Genomic DNA, 19,391 nt, shown 5'->3' with positions numbered 1-19,391 from the left:
TTTTTTACTTTTTTCATAAGTAAAAGTATAGAAAATAATGAGAAAAACATATTTTTTAAAGTAAGTAAAATGCTGTTTACAATTTAGCAAAATAGAATTCCACGAACTTGATAACAAACGTCTATAATCGCATGTCAACTATTACTATGTCAAATTACGTAATCAGATATAGCGAGTAATGTCAATGTCGCTCACAGAGTTGTATGGTTAATTTGTTCGATAAATATGAATTAATCGTCGTACGTCGGCCAACACGTGACTGAACTAATAACACTACAATGTCAATTAGATGTAACCAATACTTGTGTTTGCCAGGATTAAATCAGCTAAGAACTTCGTGTACCTAAATACTATAGTCTAAGCCTGCGTCTGTAAGACATGACTCAGTTTTTAGGGTTCCGTACCTGAAAGGGGAAAAAACGGAACCCTTATAGGATCACTGGTGCGTCTGTCTGTCTGTCCGACCATTCCCCCCCCCCCCCTTATCTCCAAAACTACTGCGTCTAAAATTTTGAAAAAAATACACAAAATAGTTCTTTAGCTATAGATGACAGGAAAACCTATTAGAAATGTGCAGTCAAGCGTGAGTCGGACTTAATGTACGGAACCCTTAGAACGCGAGTCCGACTCGCACTTGGCCTTTTAAGACCCTGTCTATTCAGTCAAAGCAGGAGTTCCTATAAATTTTAGTCTTGTAGGGACTCAAGTCCTTTCCAGAGAAGTTAAAATTGTTGGCAAATTTAATTCTCTACAATCATGGTTACCCTACAAGACCCAATTAATAAACATAAAACTCTTTAACTGTAATGACAGCATTTTGATTACGAAGAAAATAAACTGTCAAACTTGAGTGAGATACGAGTTTTCAAAAGTAACCAGACCGTGATGACAGTGATGACATTCAAATTGACACAGAATATCGGTAGTTTAGTATTCTAATTTTAGGGCGACCATGCATGTCGTAAATAAATTTATTATTTTTTTTTTCAACACGACTAGAAAATTAACGTTAATCTCACTAATACTGATACGTACACATCGGTAACTCGTGGCATTTAGGTAGCACTTAAAAGATTAGTGATGAGCACACATCGGTAACTCGTCGTCGCACTTGACAGTTTCTAACAGACTAGTTATGTGACAATGTTCTTCCTATACGAGTCGAGAAAAAGAAACCACTAAAAAAAGGAATTAATTAAACTAATCTTTTAAGTGCTACCTAAATGCCACGAGTTACCGATGTACTCGTATATGATACGAAACAGTTGCTTATAATTTACAAAATGCGCAGTGTTAGTCCTGCTCACGTCTCCTGTATAATTGAATCGAGTCTTTGAGTAACTTTTAGAAAAGACTAGTCACTTTTAAAACTAGAAATATAAAGAGCTTGACTCAAAAAAAACGTATCATAAAAATTATTAACGTTTTGTCAAATTTGGGAACTCCGCGCCATGAATGTGCTTTTGGCGTGTTAAGAATAGATTGATATCGTGTTGGTTGCACTCGCAAGCATAAGTACTGTATAGAAATCAAACAGAAGTGTATTTTTGAAATCATTTATTGCGAACCATGGTACTACTAGTTGTTACAATTAAATTATAGGAACACATGGTACCCTAATTGTACTGCAGTTTGAGGGTTCAAGAAGGTTAAATTTTTCAAAACACAGCTAATTGAATGACTATCGGTATTGGTGAATACTTACATTACAGGCCCTGAATTAGTTACTGGTGTAATTACCTGCCTTGATAATGGTAATGATATGGCGCATTGGATACGTTCGAAGAAAAATATTTACCACATCGCTCGTATCAACGAGTTTCTCGAAACAGGCGAAACTTATGTACGAAATTCATTCGATATTCACTAGATTCGCTTCGGTAAAGGAAAACATCATGAGAAAACCTGCTGGCGTTTGCGAAATAATTTAAATTTATGTGTGATGCTCCTAATCCGCATTGGGCTAGCGTGGGGACTATACTTAGCTCAAACCATCTTGTGAGAGATGGAACTTATGGACTCTACGAAGTACGGTATAGATAAATTAAAGAATAACTAAGCTTGTTATTACCACAGTTTATACAGTCGTTTCACGAGGAGTCGAGGGGAGGGGGGGTTCGCACGCACCCGAGCTACAGACATCGCTGTCATCGCACTGTTAGTAGCTCGGTACACGTCAAAGGCTGTCGGACCAATGTTACTTTTGACACTGTGTTATTACAGTGAGATAAACTGACTTTGCCCTAATGAACTCTGATATTAGTTAATATTTAAGCAAGATTTAATAAGTGTACTGGGAACTTGTGAATTAGAAAATACTTTAATTCAAATATAAGAGTATAAAAATGTATATGGGTCGTCGAGAAGATCTGATATGGTAAAAGCGTAAAGTGTCATTAAGGCCGTCCAGTGGCAGGCCCAGGTATCGCTGGGAAGACAGTGTGACGGCGGATCTGCTACATCTTCACTTCAGTAACTGGCACGAAGTTGCGCAGGATCGGGACAGGTGACATGCTCTCGTTTCGGAGGCCAAGATTCTCATTGGATCGCTGAGCCAACATAGTTAGTTAGTTAGTAAAGTGTCATATCCGAACTGACCGTACACACTAAATGAAATGGCAACGTTCAAACAAACAATTTACTCGCACGAAGCAACAGGCGTATTTACATGTGGCACATCAACGTCGATACGGGACCACACAATGTTGTAAACTACTGCTGAAACGCTGATAATCCATCGACAGCCGGCATGCCTGACGTTTGCGAACGGACTGATAAAGTTTGACACTGGAAATATGATTAGTGTTCGTACTGTTCGTGTCGTGTCAATTTACATTGTCTAATAACTTTTCATTTACTTATTCGTAATTGAATTTACTGTCATCAATACTATTTACTGTCAATATGAATTCTTTTCACGTTTAGATATCCGATCTCTGTTGCTAGGACCCTTGCCAAATTTAAAAGTTTGAGGATTAATCGACTAGCTGAAACATCTCGTGTGGAATGCGTTGCCTAATATTTTAACTAAATACATGTTTGGCAAAAAAAAACGACTAAAACCGTTGCACGTTTAATTTTACACTAAATCGCATAATTCTTTTTATTATCCGTCACCATCACTATGCAACAGTTTACCAAAATAACACCGTGATATTTTACTCCGCCGTCTGACCCGATTCCATGCATTTTTGTTATTTTCTTCTTACAAATATAAGCGAGCCAGAAATCCCTACGTGTCACACAATCTAAACACAAAAATATATCTTTTCTGTAAATAATAAACATGAATGGTCGAAATCTAAAAATTGCGTTTACTACGATCTTACGACGCAACCGAACATTTTATATTGATCATGATCACTATCGTATCGCTGACAATGAAAATAAATAGATTTTGAAATCCTACAATCGATGAAACAACATAAAAATTGGCGGTATTCCAGCATATTAGCACTTACCTATTGTTATTGCCTTTTTATAACATATTTTCAAGATTAAAGATGTAAAAGCGGGCAAGAAAATGCAAAATGTAACAAAATTACAATTTAAGAAAAAAATTGGGTATTTTCATATAGCTATCTATTAGCCGCCATTCTAAAACCTAAAAATATATTTCATACCAATATTATGGCTATTAACTTTAATCAGAATCACTTTTTACGGCTACTTCTTACTTATGTCAATTATTTTGGTTAAGTATGTACTTGCTAGGCACAATATAGTTTTCAGTGAAAATTTGTCATTGACAATTCAAATTAAATTGGCCAACCGAAACCTGCGAATGCGTTGCGGACACACAAATTGCCTTTTTTCAGACGCAACCTAGGTCCAATTCAATTTATTTCGAGCATACGCTGGCCACGCGCGATATTCATTTGACCGAATCTGATAATGAGTGGTACGCGGTTACGCTAATAGTAAAATGACAAACATCCTCTGATTTTGCATCGTGAATGGTTCCCGGTAACTAATACCTATCATTATGGATGATGATCGAATTTGAAACGGTTTGCTATTTTTATATACAATCGTAATTATAATTTGCTATAATATCTAATGTGGATACAGTCAGCTACAAAATACGCGAACGAAGTGCTAAACGATATAGATGATTTGAAGCGTGTTCTTCTGAGGAACTACTTTTACGATTACTGTAGGTACTTCTTAATATTTCAAGCATTCACGGAAATAGCCTCTGCCTGAATTATTTTGTAAGATACGTAGTACGATAACGAACTTTGGGTCCAGTTATTCTAAATTGCAATACCTAGTGAAGTACCTACTGAGATTAGTTTGGTGTCAATCTGATTGTATGCGCTATAGTTTGTACAAGCTGGAAGATAAATGTGTGAGAGTACGCTTTGATATTCAGATTGACTTTTAATCAAGTTCGAATAGAAATTGTTGTCACTGGAACGCGTTGATCTACTTAATTAGTTAGAATAGCGACTGATATGAATTCCTAAAGTAAGTACCTAACTAACAATTCAATTTTAAAGTCGTTTAAATTTAAATCCTGCTTTCGCTTTCACGTATTCTGGCGAGCAAAGGCGTGCATTTAAAGGTGACATTCGGATGACGACTGCAGCGCGTAACTATTGCGGTTTTACTGCTGCTTCTTTGACGCGAGCATTGTCACTGTCAATTTACTTGATAGAATAAGATGGCTGATTCAACGTTATATTATGTTATTAAGGCCGGAGCCCCACTGCTGCGCACGCTATGTACACGACCCACGTTCCTATACAAAATTTCGTGGGCTTGCCCACGGTTTGTATTAAAACGTGGGCCGTGGATGTAGCGTGCGCAGCAGTGGGGCTCCGGCCTAAAGGTGACATTCGGATGGCAACTACAGCCGCATACCTGCTGCGGCATCAACAACGTCGCTGTATCCGTCAATTTGAATTGAGATTGAATGAGACTTCAGTAATGCGGCAGCGAACGTCACCCATCTTATCTAGGAAATTTACAGATACCTACAGCGCCTGCGTCAAAGTTGCAACAGTACTGCTCCTGCAGTCGTCATCCTACTTAAGTCCATATTAATACGATTGTAATAAAAATCTGCATATTCCATTAACGTATTCGAGAATAAACTAAGTAGTGGCGTTATGGCATATCGACAACGCTAATTGAGTTTACGAATAAATCTGTGGCACGTGTTTGTCCACTAACGTTTTCTTAGTTATTGCATATTGCTGATTGACTATAAAATTAAGACAGGTAATAATTACCGCTCAGTATTAGTTTCCATCTGAGACAAGCATGTCGTGCCTGTCGATCGATAGTTGTTTGCCTACCGACTCGGACGCGAGATTCCAAAATCAATGACGCGACCATGGTGTACTTGAAAAGTTTAAGAGTGTCGGTATCGCTCAGTAAACGCTTAAATCTCGCGGGAAAGAAATGTGTAACAACCAGCGCGAAGTACTCACCAAGTAAGTTAATTAGTTTAAGTACCCGTTTTAAAAAAACAATGTTACGGTGTGGTTCAGGTGCTCTGTTATTCTGTGTGTAATTTTCCACATGGAATAAATTATGCAAAGTAATGTGTGCGTACAAATTATTGCCAAATTATTATTCAGGTAAGATTATAGATTATACGTACATGTTTACTTAACAAATACCTACATTATTTGACTGGAATTTGGAAAAATTTACAAGCCTTACAGTTGTATTTGTATATTTTACACAATATACTTACATTACTTACAGGACGGTAAAATTAGTTATAACATAAACAAAACCAATATTAGGTTTGTAGATTGTTTATTTTTAAATGAACAATTAAGAGATTTAATGACGCTATTTGACTCAAATCGGCTGTCATCATATTTTGTGGTCAAGTTGGCTTACATTTAGGTAGGTATATATAACATAGACTACCGGTCCAACTAGCAAATAAATTATTTACGTTTCGACCTTGTATTTTGCCCCATAATTATTTGATATTTTATAATTCTATACGATTTTTGGCACTAAATATGTAACCATATGTATATGTGTATGTCACTGTATGTGTTTTGGCTACTGTGCCATCTTTATCACATAACTCAAGTCTTGTGGATGGATAAGTAAAAAATCAAAAGTATGCTAGTGCCATAGTGTAGGTTAGGCCGTCTTACAAAACCGTTTCTCAGTCTCTACCTACCTCAGCCGTAGCAAAAACAAATGACTGTCGTATTCGTATACCGACCCGGCCACATGTGTTTCCAAGCTGCAAAAACACGCATGTTTTCGCTTAATCTGTCTCCCTTATCGTTTTGTAAGAAAAAGTGGGATCAGTTGCTAGTGGCATTGGCGGTCCGTTCTTTAATGCTGTTATTACACAATATATTATGAATTTATGACTCATAAGTATCCCACACTCGTGTCATATATCTATATCTATGCCATAATTCATCTTAACCTTTGAGTTTTTCTTTCATTTATTTACTCAATAAAGAATAGAGAGCAACATAATATTACACATATTTTTTCGCCAAAATGCATGACAGTTTGTTCTGTGTGAAATATCAAAATGCTAAAGTTGATAATAAATTAACAATACTATTTTCCTTTAACCTACCTACTCCAAAAGACTAACAAAACCACTTGACTCTTATTTTGCCAATGATACCGACATTTAATATGTCATGGTATTGGTATTATCTCATAGGCTGAATGACAGAGTCACATGGTTTTGTTTATTTACATTGACAAAATACCTTATAGAACAAACTATAGAATGATTATTCTGACTCCTCGACAAATATAATGTATTCTCAAATAAAGTCTGTATCGTATTAAGCTGATACATGAAGAGAAGTGATACATGAGTCACAGATAACTCATTCTTCTTGCACACATAAAACATTTAATATGTTATGCTACTTTCAAATTTACTGGTACTTACTCAATATTAGCCAAAAATATTTCACAAGTTTGCAGCTAAAAGTTTTGTATAATCTGTAAAATTTCGTTAAAACTTGTATTCTTTTAAGAACACAAGTATCCTTGTGTTCTTAAAAGACACACACTTGTATTCTTTTATTTATAACGACAACAAAATACGCGTCCAACTTGGCACATTACAATAACAAATTACTAGCTTTTCGTTGATAATGAAACCTTATTTTTGTAACTTTTGATATAACTCCTGGAAAACTTTTACTATAAAGTTTTCACTTGGAGCTTTTATATTTCTTTCGTGTCTGTTAGAAATAATCAAATTCTTGTATTATGATATCGGCAGGTGACAAATGTGACAACTAAAACTCACTAATTACCACCACAAGTTAATAGCCATAGTAAACCATATAAGTACCGGAATAAGGTAGAGTTTTGTTTAATTCTTTTTTCGTAGACTTTTGGTTGTCATCTGACGATATTAGTGAGTAAAATACTATTACTATGGAGTATTTATTTATGTTCATTCAAGAACCATCATTGTATAGTATTGCAATTTATTTAATAATCTGTATCTTTACTCTTCCATCTCTATTTGTAGTGGATCTATTTGTATGTCTGTCCTTATCTAATATTGAAATGCAGCAACACTTGAAGGCAAAATGTTGCACATTTTGCAATTCAAATATTGTTCCGTATAGGTATATTGAAAGTTGCAATTTTCCTAGTGGCGAACACATTCACAGAAAAACATCTACAGTATTCATAAGAACCTATTATTTGTTAGTACTTGAACATCATACCCTAAGGGCGATTGTGCACTACAATGAATTTTACTGTCCGGCAGTCCGAGATTTTACGGTCCGATATGGCACGCCATTAAATGTATATAGTAGCTTGTGCGCTAGACGTAATTTTACCGTCCGACATTTTACTTTTCGCCATTCCGGACAGTTTTTTTCCGGTCCGAGATGACAGCTATGAAAAACGTGTTTATGCTTGTGCACTGCGTCTGGAATTAGTATTATTCTTGGCCGGGCGGCCCTTAGGGCGATTGTGCACTGTCCTGAATGTTGAAAAAAACTGTCCGGAATGGGGAAAAGTAAAATGTCGGACGATAAAATTACGTTTAGTGCACAAGCTACTATATACATTTAATGGCGTGCCATGTCGGACCATGAAAACTCGAACTGCCGGACAGTAAAATTCATTGTAGTGCACAATCGCCCTAACTCTATAGGATGGGATCGGGTGTACTCTGTAATATGCACTGTAGATCCATTAACGTAGGTACTACCGCACGCTTCGAGCAACACCGGCTTCCGACACGTCGGAAGGGAGGGGCCCAAGCGATATCTTACCGTACAAATCTTTCTGCCAATTTTTGCAGGGGGTAAGGTGCACACAGTCGCACTTCTCACACACTTACATACAAAATCCAATCTGTAATGACGACACAAATACATAGAAAATGACAAACGTCAAAGACAAATCTTGCAAACCTCGATCTCTTTTTGTGTACGGACGAGTCACAAGTGTCAGAACACGCACACTAACACATTTTCGTCGAAGAATTTTATTGTATTCTGAGAGATGAGAAGTCGGATTTGTTGCTCGACCGATCCGCAATTTGTACTGGGCAAGCAAAATCGATAAATCCAACAATTACATGAGACTAAAATATAATAATTGTGTTTAAATGTAATTAAACGTATGAAATGGAAAAAAAATATTACATGTGAAATGTAACACCTTCTTTTTGTAAATTTGATGTCCCCGACCTCCGTGTAAAATCCGAGCGCAACTAGTTGTATTACCCGCGCTAGATCAGTTGATCTTGTACCTAGGCAGAGGGGAAATAGTGCGAATACCTCCTCCCTTCCGTGTTGCTCGAAGACCGCACGTATTGGAATGGTTATTGTTATCTGACAAATAACAAGATGCATGAACAGCACGAGTTTTATTACCTATTAGTCCTATAGAGTCAGGTTAGTATTACCTATAAGTTGCTTCACGAAAGCTGATGTGGATTTTATGTAAGAATTTTAACAGCTATGTACGTGTAGATATAATAAACCTGCATAAAAGTTTTTAATTCACATGATTGTGTGTAGTGGCGTCAAAGACGTAACGTAAAAGAGTACAGTATCTATTAAAAATATTATTAACTTGTACATTACGAGCGGGAGATCAAAGCAATAAACGTTAATACTTCTTTTGCAAAACTGCTAGGGAATGTATTCAGTTGAACATGTTAATTATTCACCCTGTAATTACAATTTTAATTACCAACTACAAATAATATAGAAAGTCATTTTACAAGTAAACAAAACCATTTACCTATACTCTTTTCAGTGTCTGTTCCTATCTATGTATTTGCAATTAGGCAAAACCTTTTTTTTTCTCTTGGGAACGCTCTCACAATCGCTTCATGTGAAATATCCGTCATGTGCGACTATCCGGACATAAGCCTAAGCTATCGCGCCGAATATTTTTTTTTCTTGAAGATGTGGATCCTGTGCCCAAGTGCGCTCAAATGATTTTGAATACGCAATCCCATGGAAATCGTGTTCTGTGTCTATCTATTATATACTAGATACCTCATTTCTATTGAAAAATATTCGTCAAAAAATATATACCGATATAAAATCTCTGACTGCAAATTATTAGTCAAAATTCAACGTCAAATCGAATAATTTGTGTCCATTTGAGAGCTTTCCTAGTAGCCACCGAAGCCACTATCCATCAACCGAAGTGTGGTATAGGGAATGGCAATTTTTAATAGACAAATAAGAAAAATTTACGCTGCGACGATGAATATTTAGGTACGTAATTAATTGCGAATTGGAAGTACGAATATTCCCACTGGTATATTGACCTTGACTTCATCAACTGCAGAAAGTGAGTAAGTAATAAGTAACACTTTATTGTACAGAAGAGAGGAATACAGATACATCAGATATTAGAACATAAATATAGTACAAGGGCGAACTTATCCCTAAGAGGAATCTCTGTTAGTTTCTAAATAATAGAAAATTATCCAGGATAATGAGGAGATGCGGCACGTCTTATTTAACTATGATAACAAAAAGGTGTTGTTTAATCATAAATTAAGTAATATTTTATTATTTATAATAAATGTTTTCACGGTTGCGGCCTCGTGCCCCTTTCAAAGAACACGTCTGTTCACACGCCTGTCCGTTCGCAGCTTTACTAACTAGTTATATATAGATTTGTAAACGAATAAAGGTACTTGAGATTCTGACCTAAACTAAATACGCTTATAGTAGTTCAGCTAGTTACATAATCAGATAATATCTAACAAATAGAGAATTAATTACGGATACCTATCTGATTTGAGAAATGTAAAGAGTGTTATGATAGTTTTGTGGTGAAAGAAAAACACTTGGGGAATATTTTATAATTGCAATTTTTTTCTTCACCACATAACGCAAATACCTAAGTCGAGCTTTAAAGCACGAGTTAAAGTGAAAATTCCCAGTTATAATGTGATGCTATTTCCATAATTAATTATTTATGAGGTACTCAGATCGAAACTTATCTGGTCTCGCACGTAAAAAGACATTGCCAGCCAGATCAAGGCCCAGCACAATGAGCTTTACTCGTACGTATTAAGCGTAAAGCGCGAACAATAAGTCGGACGGCGAATGGCGTCAACACCGCGGCACGGAACGAAACCTATCACTCAGAATTCTCCACGACTGTCAGAAGATTTGCAACATAATGACACCGCCAACACACCCAAAACTGAGAGCACGGCAGAATTTTTAAACTTAAATTCGCTGTTCAAATACAACTACATTTGACTTAAGGTTCATCATGAATGTTCTTTTAGTCAATATATTGAACAGAAACAAAGAGATTCTCATATTTCACATACTATTGTGTATGTACGCAAAACAAAAGACACTCTATTGAAAAATATCCGTCAAAAAGTATATACCGGTATAAAATCTCTGATAGTCCAGTCATTATATCCAAAAAACCGACCCTACCCGTGAATAATCAGTTCTTGGAATTTTTTTTTCGTATGTCCCTCGGGGGAGTCACTGGGAGTGTAAATTCAAAAAGTAGACTGAATCAGGCTCCTGTGTATATTCGAAAAACGGTTTTTCTTGAATAACTCGGCCATTTTTGATTTTACAGTAAATCCGTGAGGACAAAAACTGTAGGAAATTTGATTCTCTACAAGTTTGGTCCTCACAATTTTTCTTCTAGGATTGATATTTTGGAAATTAAATTTGAAAAAGGTTTCCTAGTAGCCACCGAAGCCACTATCCATCACCCGAAGTAAGGGAATGGCAATTTTTAATAGAAGAATAAGAAAAACTGACGCTGCGCTACAAAGAGTCTGCAACAATTTGCTAGATTTCAAATTATTGTGTGGTACGATTATCCCCTAGTACCTATGTAACTATGTATTTAATTAAAGTGAATGTCCTGCTCTAAATTTATTAAATAACCTAGAGCGAAATAGGTACCTACCTGTTTTAACTTTTCTTACTTATTTAGTATCGTATTACCAAGCCGTCATAAAAGCTAACGACACAAAAGCTTGATAGTTAACTGTATTGAAATCCTGTTTTATAATGACTTTGCACTAGTTTGACTTGGCAGTCTTGGTATCATTAAAAGGAATGAAAATTATCTCTCAGCAAAACATGCGATTATTTATCTTCGAAATTACCAATTTTAAGCCATGAATATGTTAAGTACTTATGTAAAATCTTTCAAAGCGACATTTCATAAGTACCTAGTTCTGCCAATAATACCTAGGAAATTATTTTTAAATTGAAATTACCTACATCAAAAAATCTTGAAAAATAATTATTTAAACATACCGAATCCTGTTTTTTTTTATGTTTTGTAGTTTTGCTCAATTTATTGTAAATTTCAGGTACTGTAGTAATTACAGAAACTAAAACAACATTCAGGAACCCTAAGTGGGGTTTCGGGTATTTGTTTAAGTTAAATAAAGTTTACGTGTTGACAAATAAGGGTTTAAGGGTAGCCCATTCTTCAGTAAAGGTCGGACATCACTATCACCTGAAAAAACTACGAAAGAAGTTGAGATGACTTGCAAGTTTCAAATCTCAAAGCTGGGATGATATCGCAAATCCGCGGGAACACGTATTTGATATATCCAAAATTGTGAAATGTATTTGTTTTTATCAATTTGTTTTCTGATAAGTTGTGAAACTTTTCGGATTAGTGGTCGGAAAAATATTAAGAGAATAGAGCTATATTTAGGGTCCCGTAGTGAATTAGGAACCTATCTATATGACTGTCCATCCACCCGTGGCTTAACTTACTGAACTATAAGTGCTAGAAAGCTGCATTTTGCATCGGGTATATACGTATAAAAGTATTTCCTTCTTAGTAAAAAGACGTACTAAGTGCTCCCTGTCGCTTGTAACTACAGAATCCTACATTTAGCATGGCCCGACATTTACAAGCCATTGCCTGTATAAAATAATATGTGCTTGTTTTACTTATGCCCAAAATGCGAAAGTAAAGTTCCGCGAGCAATGTACAAGGTATGATGAATTGCTCGGGACTTATGTCGTTATCATGATTTAGTACGGGATGTTTACCTGACTCTCCTGCTAAAGCGACTTTTTTGGTTCATTCCACCGAACAATTAGGACACAGTTACTAGTCGCCAGCGACATGGTAAGATACAGAGACAAATTACTATCACAATAATACTCTGCGCCACTTGCACCATCCCACTAACCCAGGGTTAACCGGGTAAACCTAGAGTTACCATGGTTACCAGTACAACTTGACACTGGGTTAACCGCTTAACCCCGGGCTAGTGGGATGGTGCAAGTGGCGCTAATACGTACATATATGTCTCATTTCACGGTATTATTAAGCCTTTTGTTAAACAGCCACATCTAGATAGGTATCATTTACTAAAACATTATTTTTTCAATGTTTACTTCATAAAATCTATAGCTACTCGTAAAACAGGCTGGAAAAGACTTATCCTACAAGATTAAAGTTAATGTTCCCCAAATATTTATTTAAACCTACTTTTATCACAAAAACATGCTGGCAAAGATAAAATAAATATTTTTTTATAAGTTTAAAAATGATATAACGTATGATGTATGTTACTAAATTACGAAGTAGATATCCAACCTAACATTAGAAATAGAAGTATCAAAATGTTATTGTTGTTATTTGTACTCTGTAATAAATCTTTTAGTTATCTAAACAGATAAACATATCTGTGTTCATGTTAATAATAAAGACATTGTTGTAGGTAACTAGGTTCCAGGCTTGTGTTGTTATGCTCTTGATTTAGGTGTAAATACCGCAATAGTACCGCATTAGATCAGCATACAAAGGCGATAAGTTTGGAAACAAGAAACTATTGATCAGGTGGCACCAACTTAGACGGGTACCCGTGCAACCGCCTTATATTCCCTTTGCTTAAACAGCACAGGCGAATCGACGCTAAGGTGAACCAGGGCCTGCAGTACTTAACAACTATGCAGAATTCGAGAGCAAATTGATGCTGGTTAGCAGTAGTATCTGACTCGCCTACCCTGCAAGCGATTGAAATAGCACTCTCCGGCCAGATAGCAAATGTCCCGAATTGCAAATGTTCGATCGCTGACTAAGTTGACTATGTACGGTCAGGAAAGAAAAGTTCGAATTACTCACGTCGCAAAATGAATGGTCTGGCCCATCTAGTTCCCATCTGGTTTTCCGGTTAACTTTGTAATTTGTGTGATGTTTCGAGTACTTTGTGATGACTAGTGGAATTATTTAATTCGTTTGTAATTAGGAACATACTTATTAGAGTTATTAGTTATAAGATCCCCTGCCAAAGAGAAATAAAATTATGAAAACGGCAAGAACGATGAATGAAGAATGAAATGACTATCATGTTAATACATAAATAAGAACTGACACACATAATAAAATAAATAATAAAATGAATAAATTTCTAGACAGGGCCACATTATTGCCTATATCATATCAGAGGCCCGACAGTTTGAGAAGAAGCCAACCCAACTCAAGTGAAACCTGGTCAAAATAAGAGGTCAAAAGTCAAAACAAACAAATAAGATTAACATGTCCGGACCAGGCGTAGCCCAAGGGAAGCCGACTTACCCCCTCCTTGTTCTATCTTACTCTATTTGGTTGAATCAAAAGCAACCTTATGATAAGAAACATACAGTATTTTATCAAAGAAACGTAAAGGATAGTTCTACAAGTAATGTCTACCTGCCTGGGTATTTTGCAAGGGTTCCGGTAAATCTTAATATTTCAAGTCAAACAGAGCGTATTGGCTAATAAAATACCGTCCTCTCTCGTACTGCGGCCAATCTAACTAGAAAAACTTATTTCCTAATGCTTCTGGTAGATTATAATAAAATAATAATATTTTCATAAGCATACATAAATATTTCAAATTCACCAAACGCGAGCATATAGCCTTGTACGGCGATATACATATTAATAAAAAACAAAAAGAAATATTGAAAACGAGAATATGTTGTCAGATTCAAATTGGCATTCATTGGACAAGCACAGAGTTAATTTTCGGAGCCTGACCCGTCACTCCACCTCTGGTTAACTCGATGTAAACCTCGCGCCGGTAACGATCACGAGCTACCAGAGAACTGCATATTTTAATCTATGAGTTTTGAAAAAAGTATTGTCTTTAGTTACAGTATTTGATTGGTTTCGGCGTTCAATACAATTATGCTTTCATACTGAAGGCCACCCAATTCTTAGCCTACACCTAGACCCTTAATGACTTAAGTAAGCTAGGTACTTAATGAGGCAAGTAATCAAATGTACTTAATCAAAAATAGTTTAAAAAATATTTTTACTAATATTGTATAGCGGCGCGCCAAAAGGGGTACCCCTAGCAAAAAGAATAGATAGTATAGAGGGGTCCTGTCATTGTCAATTTTGTAGTCACGGTACATTTACTGCCATCTATCGACACACGATTAAAACTTAAAATAAAATTGAAAATATATAAAATAATCAAAATATGTTTACGGATAAATGATTCTTAATTTTTATTGTTCCATACTGACCCATGTTCTTTCACTGATATGTGTTAAAATTGTTAAATACCAAACGGTGTCGCTAACGCCATCTAGCCGAGAATAGGCCAAAGGTAATGGCGCCATCGAGAATGACTTTTCCTTGGCCGTCCGAGGCACGTTTTTTTCTTAGACTTTATTTATCTTATACGGAGTTATATATATCTCTGCCCCTAGTAAAGCAATGGGATAAAATAACCTGAAGTTGCGTTTCCAGAAGCATTAGGATATTACCTACCGGCGATAAGGACAACCGCTTGTCAATTACACACAATCATAAATAAAACTGTCTACATTTAATTGCCTAAGTGCCTACCGATCATAAAAAGGAAAATGTACAAATTATAGAATAATGTGCTATACCTAATCTAATACGGATGGGATTTTTTTCCTTGCAATATAGGTATTATCGATTAAAGGAAAACATTTTCTACCTTCAATATTACCGGAAGTAAATAATCTGATAATATCTCGAGAATAGGTGCTAAGCAAGCATCGGCGTAAAGCTTACAGTCTATACCCCCTTATTCATAAACGTCTACTAAAGTTGACAAGCCGATAATAATCGTTTGTCCCTTTCCATCATACCAATACGTCGGAAAAGGACAAACGATTATTATCGGCTTGTCAACTTAGACGTTTATGAATAAGGGGGCTAGTATTTACATTTTGCATCAATGTTCCTATTTATTCAAAAATTAACCCAATCACCAAGCGTTAATTGTGCTATTATTTGATACGAGCCTTAAACAATAAAGCAATTCAATCATAAAAAGAAATTATTAGTGCTGCAATCGATTTTAATTAACATAATAAACGAATCTACATACACGTAACATAACAACAAAATTAAAACATGACGAAAAGGATTATATCCATATACTTATAGTAATTTTGCACTAAATTCATTCTAAATGGTTTTGAAACATACCTTCACAGCAAATTATGAATACAAAACGTGTTGCTATCTCGCAAGTTGGCTTTTGCCTCATCATGTCCCTATTTACATGGAATTACCGATATCATGTACATAATGTGATTAGTTATAAATGTTATATATCATTTACTTTGAACTAGAAATACGAGTAACAAAGTATCAACGAATAACAAGTTACATACCTAGGTCAATAGATCGCATTCTTTCAGTGACGCAATTACCCACTTGATAGGCAATTGATTATATAATAGGTACTTGCCCTTACAATTGCATATTGCGACTGCAAGTGATTGCGACGGTATATAATTTTTTTGATTTATGGAAAATAATCCACCAATTGCATTGTTAATCAATTTAATCATTAATTGTTAACCAAATACGAAAGTTAAGTATGCCAATAAATTAAAAGATATTTTGCACTTCAGAAATACTCTTCTAGTTTATGTTATGATCTTATGGCACTTACGACAAAATACGAATGTAAAGTAAGACGTAAGTACCTAAGCGTATTTTTCAATAGAAACAAACCAATATATATTATCTACGATTGTTTCCTCGATAATTATTCATAGCATAAGCAATAAACACCGCGTGGTCATCATCACCTCTTTGGCTATTGGTATATCGTGACTACTTTGAAAAAATCTCGTACCTCACCCTGATACTCAAAGTTGAAAGGCATTAACTCTGTATGCATCCCATACACAGATATCACATTTTTGTTTTGATTGACAGATCGAGATACGAGTTTTTTTCAAAGTAGTGCCGATATGTTCTTACATCAGTAAATATTATAATGAAATTACGCTGATGTAACCGCCGATACAGACCAGCGGTATAAGTTGGAAAGATTTATCGGCATGTTAGGTGATTTGCTACTTAGTAAGTTGGCGTATGTAGCCAATATTTCTATAACTTATTAAACGTAACTAATGGGCGACGGCAGTGGAGGCTGCGCAGCATACTGATTAGCTGCCCAGTTCAGGAACTAAATTGCTATCATATAATACATAGAAACTGAAATCAAAATCAGTTAAGTTACAGTAACTTTTGAACTCCATAATAGGCATAGGCAATACCTACAAACAACAGTGACGGTAGTTTACATACATGTTTAAATTCATTTAATTTTTATTCGAAAATAGCGTTACAATATTTTTTCGGTGGAGATAAGAGGTTTTCAACTTTAACCGGTGATGTTGTGATATCTAAAGCTAAGCAGTAATTAATGTAATGATAGTGGTGATGCTTAACCCTGATAGCAAATTAACGTAACGTGATTAAGTCCCGTAATTTATTTGTTAAAATGGGTTGCTGATGAATATCAAAACATTGTGTAAAAGCGATGATAATATTAGAACATGTAGTACCGTTTAAATGAAAATAATAATAATAATAAATATTCTTTATTGTGCACCATAAAGTTAAAAATACACAGAAAATCAAGGTTAAATGATAAACTTCTTTTTACGACCATGAATTTGCCATCGTTATCGGTTAATAATTGCGATTAGCGATACCTATTAAGACAACATTCTGAATAAGAAATATTGGAACCAAAAATGTGAAAAAAACTAATGTTATTGGTTATTGTAGCCGCCAATTTTTGCCGGTCGTAATATTTTGTTTAATTTGCATACTGTTGTCAAGCAAACGTGGTTTAATTGGATACGAAGATAAATGTAGATACTTACGTTAATATAATATGTTATGTACGTTAATCATTCAGGTAGCTTATACTTACATGATTTCCCAATTCCTTGATTTACTTAATTAGAAACATAATTTTGTGATTAAGTTACATGATGAATAGCATGTGTTAAATTGGCAACGCCAAGGTTAAATATTTCGTCAAAACAAATAGCGGCAATTTATTATAAATAATGTCACATATCAAAACCAATAATTAATAGTAGATAGTATCCTGTTTACACAGGATGTTTTATACAAATGAGGTATGATGATATCTGAATCTATAAGGGGTCTGGAAATGTGTTTTAGGAGTTGCGAGACGGGGCCAATTTGTGAAAAAAATCAAATTAGTTCCTTTTTTTTTACAAGCTACACAAACTCAGAATATGTCTTTATTACTCCACTAAAGAAGCCAGTATTAACAACTGGAAGTTTGAAAGAAGCATCAAAAACAGTTGCATATTGTTATATTTAGTTAAAACACCCTATTATGTAAGATTAAAATTATTTTTACGTTTCTAAGCTTATTTAATTTTATATTCAAAAAGTCAAAACAAAAATATACCTACATGTATCAACAATAATGTTCTACATCATATCCTTATACCTTTCAATTTCTTATCCTCAGTCCATATCTTTTAGACGTTAACTACGTTCGTCCGATTTGGGTGTCGACGTATGAAATCCGTCACATTAAAGTTTACCTACAAAAGGTCGCATGCCCTTGCAGACCACAGCTGGCCTAATTCCGGGACTTCCCCATTCTAATCTCGCTTCCGTTCCTAATCGATGACGTTGGCGATTCCCTTTCAGAATAAGGCCGTGAGCCGTCGTAAACTCCCGACGCATGACCTTGCTAATGCAAGCCACAGTACCTGGTGCCCCAATTCTGACCGTGTCCTTCCCCCTGAATATTTAAAAGACGGGTGATACAACTCGATCGAGGAGGTTGTTCGGTTGTGTGCAGAGTTCAAAAGGGATTTCTTGATTTTGCTTATTTTTTACACGGTTTTATATTAATTAATTTCTGATCAAATTACATTATGTCAACTGCGTAAAATACGTCAAACTTGGATAACATTTTCTATTAAATCTAATACGAGTAGATTATGCAATCATTTTATTGAAATCCGTATCGTATAAATTCGATATCCTCAGCATAAAACTTGACCATGACCATGACGCGGCGTTAAACCACATTTTTCACCGAATACCCCCATTAATTTAATAAGAAACGTTTAGTATAAATTACATTGCCAAAATACATGTTGATATACATTCCCACGTAATAATTCAAGTTAAAGGCCACGGCCACTCGTGCGCAAGGTTGCGAAGCTTCCTTCCTCTCGCCAGAGTTGTTTAACTTCAATGAATAAATGAAAACTCTCTCCGAGTTAGGGACTTACACCGGCAGAAAACTTACTTCAGACTTAATGGGACTCTCTAAGACTTCAATAATTTCAGTCTTAGAATCAATTGGGTTTACTTATTTGGTTCTAGTTTTAGATCAAGGTTGATTCTGACTAATTTAGCTCTGCAGCAAACGATTTTGGTGGTGGTGTTTAATTTGGATTTAAAATTTCCTTCGAGCTTTTGTGCAATATTTAATAATAGTGTTGATGTATGGTCTATATCAGGTCATAATTTGGCAAAAACTCTCTGATACATATTAGGGGGCCGATTTCTGAATTTCTACCGCTCGATTTCGTGTATTTCGTTAAAAAATATCTCCACTACTAGGCATTTAAATTCTACTAATAGAATTTAAATTGAGT

The 19,391-nt window shown here is 35.4% G+C and overlaps 1 protein-coding gene across 11 annotated transcripts in view; it reads left to right on the top strand.

Moving 5' to 3' along the window:
• LOC134798191 (potassium/sodium hyperpolarization-activated cyclic nucleotide-gated channel 2) overlaps positions 1–19,391 on the top strand; it is a 287,708-nt gene that overhangs the window by 198,411 nt on the left and 69,906 nt on the right. Inside the window, exon 1 of one of the 11 annotated variants that reach the window (XM_063770545.1) lies at positions 5,155–5,441. The exons of the other annotated variants lie outside the window; for them this stretch is intronic. Within the exon in view, the coding sequence (XP_063626615.1) occupies positions 5,342–5,441 (100 nt within the window). The 5' untranslated portion in view covers positions 5,155–5,341. Of the gene's footprint in view, positions 1–5,154; positions 5,442–19,391 lie in introns of those variants that run through there. 11 annotated transcript variants of the gene reach the window in all.

Source organism: Cydia splendana, chromosome 16 (assembly GCF_910591565.1).
Source record: "Cydia splendana chromosome 16, ilCydSple1.2, whole genome shotgun sequence".
Lineage (NCBI taxonomy): Eukaryota > Metazoa > Arthropoda > Insecta > Lepidoptera > Tortricidae > Cydia > Cydia splendana.
The sequence above is the reverse complement of the archived record's forward strand: the minus strand, read 5'-3'. Positions and strand labels throughout refer to the sequence as shown.